This window comes from Hoplias malabaricus, chromosome 11 (genome assembly GCF_029633855.1).
Source record: "Hoplias malabaricus isolate fHopMal1 chromosome 11, fHopMal1.hap1, whole genome shotgun sequence".
Classification (NCBI taxonomy): Eukaryota; Metazoa; Chordata; class Actinopteri; order Characiformes; family Erythrinidae; genus Hoplias; species Hoplias malabaricus.
Window position 1 is genome coordinate 39,100,870 of NC_089810.1, and position 3,347 is coordinate 39,104,216.

Sequence of the window (3,347 nt, forward strand, 5' to 3'; positions counted from 1 at the left end):
ACTTTCATGCAGATAGCACTCTCCGCAATTTAGAGTCAGTTCCATCTACATCAAAAAATAAAATGCCACCTTGGTTCATGCTTTTTATAGTTTGGAGGTCTCTCCATTGTCTAAGCACCTGGGCTCTGGACCCATCATAACCTTGATCAGGATGAAGTGGTTAATAAAGGTGAAAGAATGAATTAATAAGTGGACCTTAGAACTGAAGAAAGTGTAGCATATGGACCATTAAAGAAAAAAAAGAACCTGGGGATGGCAATCTTGTTTCACAAGAAATTCATGAAAATTTGTGCAACACACTATGACTGTGTTATAAAAACCTCAGAGAGACCCACGGAATGCAGAAGGAGCTTCTACCTGACTACAGTGTAAGTATGATCATTTCTATGGATTTTTCCTTTTCAATAATATCTTGTATTTCTTGTACTTTTGCACGACTCAGGTCATTGCTAAGACAGTTGCTTAATACAGGGGAAAATCTCAAGACATACTAAGCTAAATTTTGTTACTAGTGGACTGGCACCCTACCCAGGGTATCCCAGATATAAAACAAAAATAATCTCTATGGACATTAACTCCTTAGATTGTCAATTGCCACTTGCTACAAACCCACTCATAACAAAAACACATTTTTCATACATCACCCAGGACCCAGACTCACTTTACCTTAAACGCAAATGAGAAACTCTCTATGTCCTCACCAATAACACTGTCATTCTGTAAATCACATCAAATGCATGATGTGAAGGAACTTTCTAGATTTTATAAAGTGCTTGTCACACACATCACCATGGGCTCTTATGGGTTAACAGAAAGCAAGACCACCAGAATCAGCACAGTCTATTTTAATTTAAACATTTTAAAGTGAACTACAGTGTTACTTTAATCACAGTAACCCCACCTGTCATCCACCTGTTTCACTATAGGTCAGCGATCATGGCACAACACGCACCTGCAATTATACTCTGCATCATCCTTGTCCTCACTGTACACACAGCGCCTGGAGTGAGGGGTCTAAAGCCGGGCAGTTGTCTAAACTGTCAAAAGGTAACTTGATTTAAACTGAAATTCTCTTTCAAATTTATAACAAGAAAAAAAAAATGAAAAGACAAAAAATGTGTTGTGTTGAGCCTGAGAATAATATGTGGGCTCACATTTATGGATATTAATGTTTCAAAGAACTTACTTCACACTAAAATTTAGATGAACATATTTTAAAAGTATAATTCTTTATTAAAACAGATATTACAGATATACTACAGCACACTGTTAATAGAATATTTCATATACATCTATTAAAGCTGAAAATATCATTTTGTAAATTGTATTTTTTTTTCACCCAGATTGTCATGAATGAATATCCAAAGTCCATCGATGATGAATTTAAAGGCTGCAAATCAAAAATATATCAGGGGATTAAATCTGGAAACCTGGAGAAGGAGCTGCAGAACAATTTCAACTTTAGGTCGACCTGGGAAAAAGCCAAATATGAACTTTATTTAGACCACAAAAAGAACTATCAATTAACTAATGATGACCTGAGAAAGATAGCTGTTCGTGCGTACACATTGAACATTTACGGTGAACTTAATAACAAAATGCGTAATGGTCTGTGTGACTACAGGACCAAGTTTGGTCTGATCTCTTTGCAGTTTCTGATCACAGATGCCATACAAGCCCTCAACCCTCAGGGCAAATGTGAAACCACATACCGTTTCTCCAAAGACCGCTTTGAAATTAAAGGTAAATTTGTGCGTTTTGGCAGTTTTACTTCTTCCACACGCAACCCCAAACTGAGTGGCTTTGGAAGAGAAACTTGTTTTGTCATTAGAACCTGCCACGGTGCAAATATAGCCCCCATGTCAGCGTATGCAGGAGAAAGTGAAGTGCTAATACCTCCTTATGAAAGGTTTATAAAGAAGCCACTACCTCTGTCTTTTCTGAAATTCTACAAGGCCCTGAAAGATTGTGGAACTATTCTCAGACTGGAAAGTGTGGGAAAAGTGAGTAAGATGAAGTGTGATTTAGTCAAATTTAAGCCAAAACACCACGTCTGCAACCTCTAGTAGCTAATTAACATTAATATCATTACAATCCAGTGCAGACTCTATGCAACAGCTTAGGCTCAGGAAGCCACCATGTTTGGGTTTTTCTGTAATATTTTCATTGAAAAAGTGATAAAAAAAATAAATAAATGCATGTCTTGAATTCCTTTTGGTCTCTTTGCTGCTGTCTTTTTTGCTACTCTCTTTTAGCATCTTTTTAGAATCTTGAAGAAGGTTTTGGGGAACTCACCAACAGTAATACAGTCTTTAATATGGTCTAATGTCCATAAACGTGAAGGATGTGATGTATTTCTGCCGTGTTGTACAGTGGGGAACTTTGTTGAGCTGGGCCGAGTCTCATGAGGATGCTGCCACACCCAAAGCCATCCATTTCTTCATGAACAGAGAAGAGTTTTAATTTTATAACTGTTTACCACTAATGCACCGTATGAGTCCTGCTCCTCTGTAAACCCCAGTGTAAACCTGTTTCTCTCACTGTTATTAATCCAGGATCTTTAACAGAAAACTGTAAACTAGTGGTAAACACTTATAACAATCAAAACAATGATCCTATTCTGGAGGAAATGGACAGTGATGGTGTGGCAGCATCTCTCCGAGACTCAGCTCAGCTCAGTGACTCGGTGGAAATATAACTTCCCCAGTGTACAACACAGTATTAATTCCAGTGCTCTTCTATGGAAATAAAACACTATATTAGACCATTCTAAGCTGATTATGTTTGTGAAATATGTGCACATTAGTTCATATTTTCTTCTCCAGTGAGGAAAACAGCGTAAAGGACTGCACTCCCTCTGAGAGTGACTCACTGTGTGGTGCGTTTGTGTTGAACAGAGTTATGTGATGAATACAGTTTTAACCAAATCAACATTAACAACATTAGCTTTCATTTTCTAATTTACAGAGTTGCTTAGCAGTAATGACTAGCAAAGTATGTTGATTTAAACATGTTGTCCTCCATTTTGATTCACCCTCATGGAGCTCAGTTGCTGTTCTGTGACATATCAAGGCTTTAGAAATGTGGATTTCTCCTTAATTCAGTGGCTGAGGTTTAAACCAACAGAAGGATTGAGATTAACAAGTGAAATGAGGATTTTATTTCACTAGTGGACCTCAAGAATGAATAAAATGTAGAATACGGGCCTTTAACAAAACACAACAACAACCTGATGATGGCGCTCGTGTATCACAGAAAGATTCCTTAAGCCACCACTATATGTCGCTGTTTCTACAGTTTCAGTGTTAGTCTGACCAGTCTGTCTCCATCTCTACTGTAGTTCTGAG

General features: G+C 37.6%; 1 protein-coding gene across 1 annotated transcript; it reads left to right on the forward strand.

Annotated features, from left to right (window-relative positions):
- The first annotated feature begins 936 nt into the window (after nt 1-936).
- LOC136709348 (NAD(P)(+)--arginine ADP-ribosyltransferase 2-like) lies at nt 937-2,463 on the forward strand. Its single transcript, XM_066684492.1, has 3 exons — nt 937-1,047; nt 1,344-2,003; nt 2,374-2,463. Exons 1-3 carry the CDS (start codon nt 937-939, stop codon nt 2,461-2,463), a joined length of 861 nt encoding a protein of 286 aa, XP_066540589.1.
- The last annotated feature ends 884 nt before the right edge of the window (nt 2,464-3,347 follow it).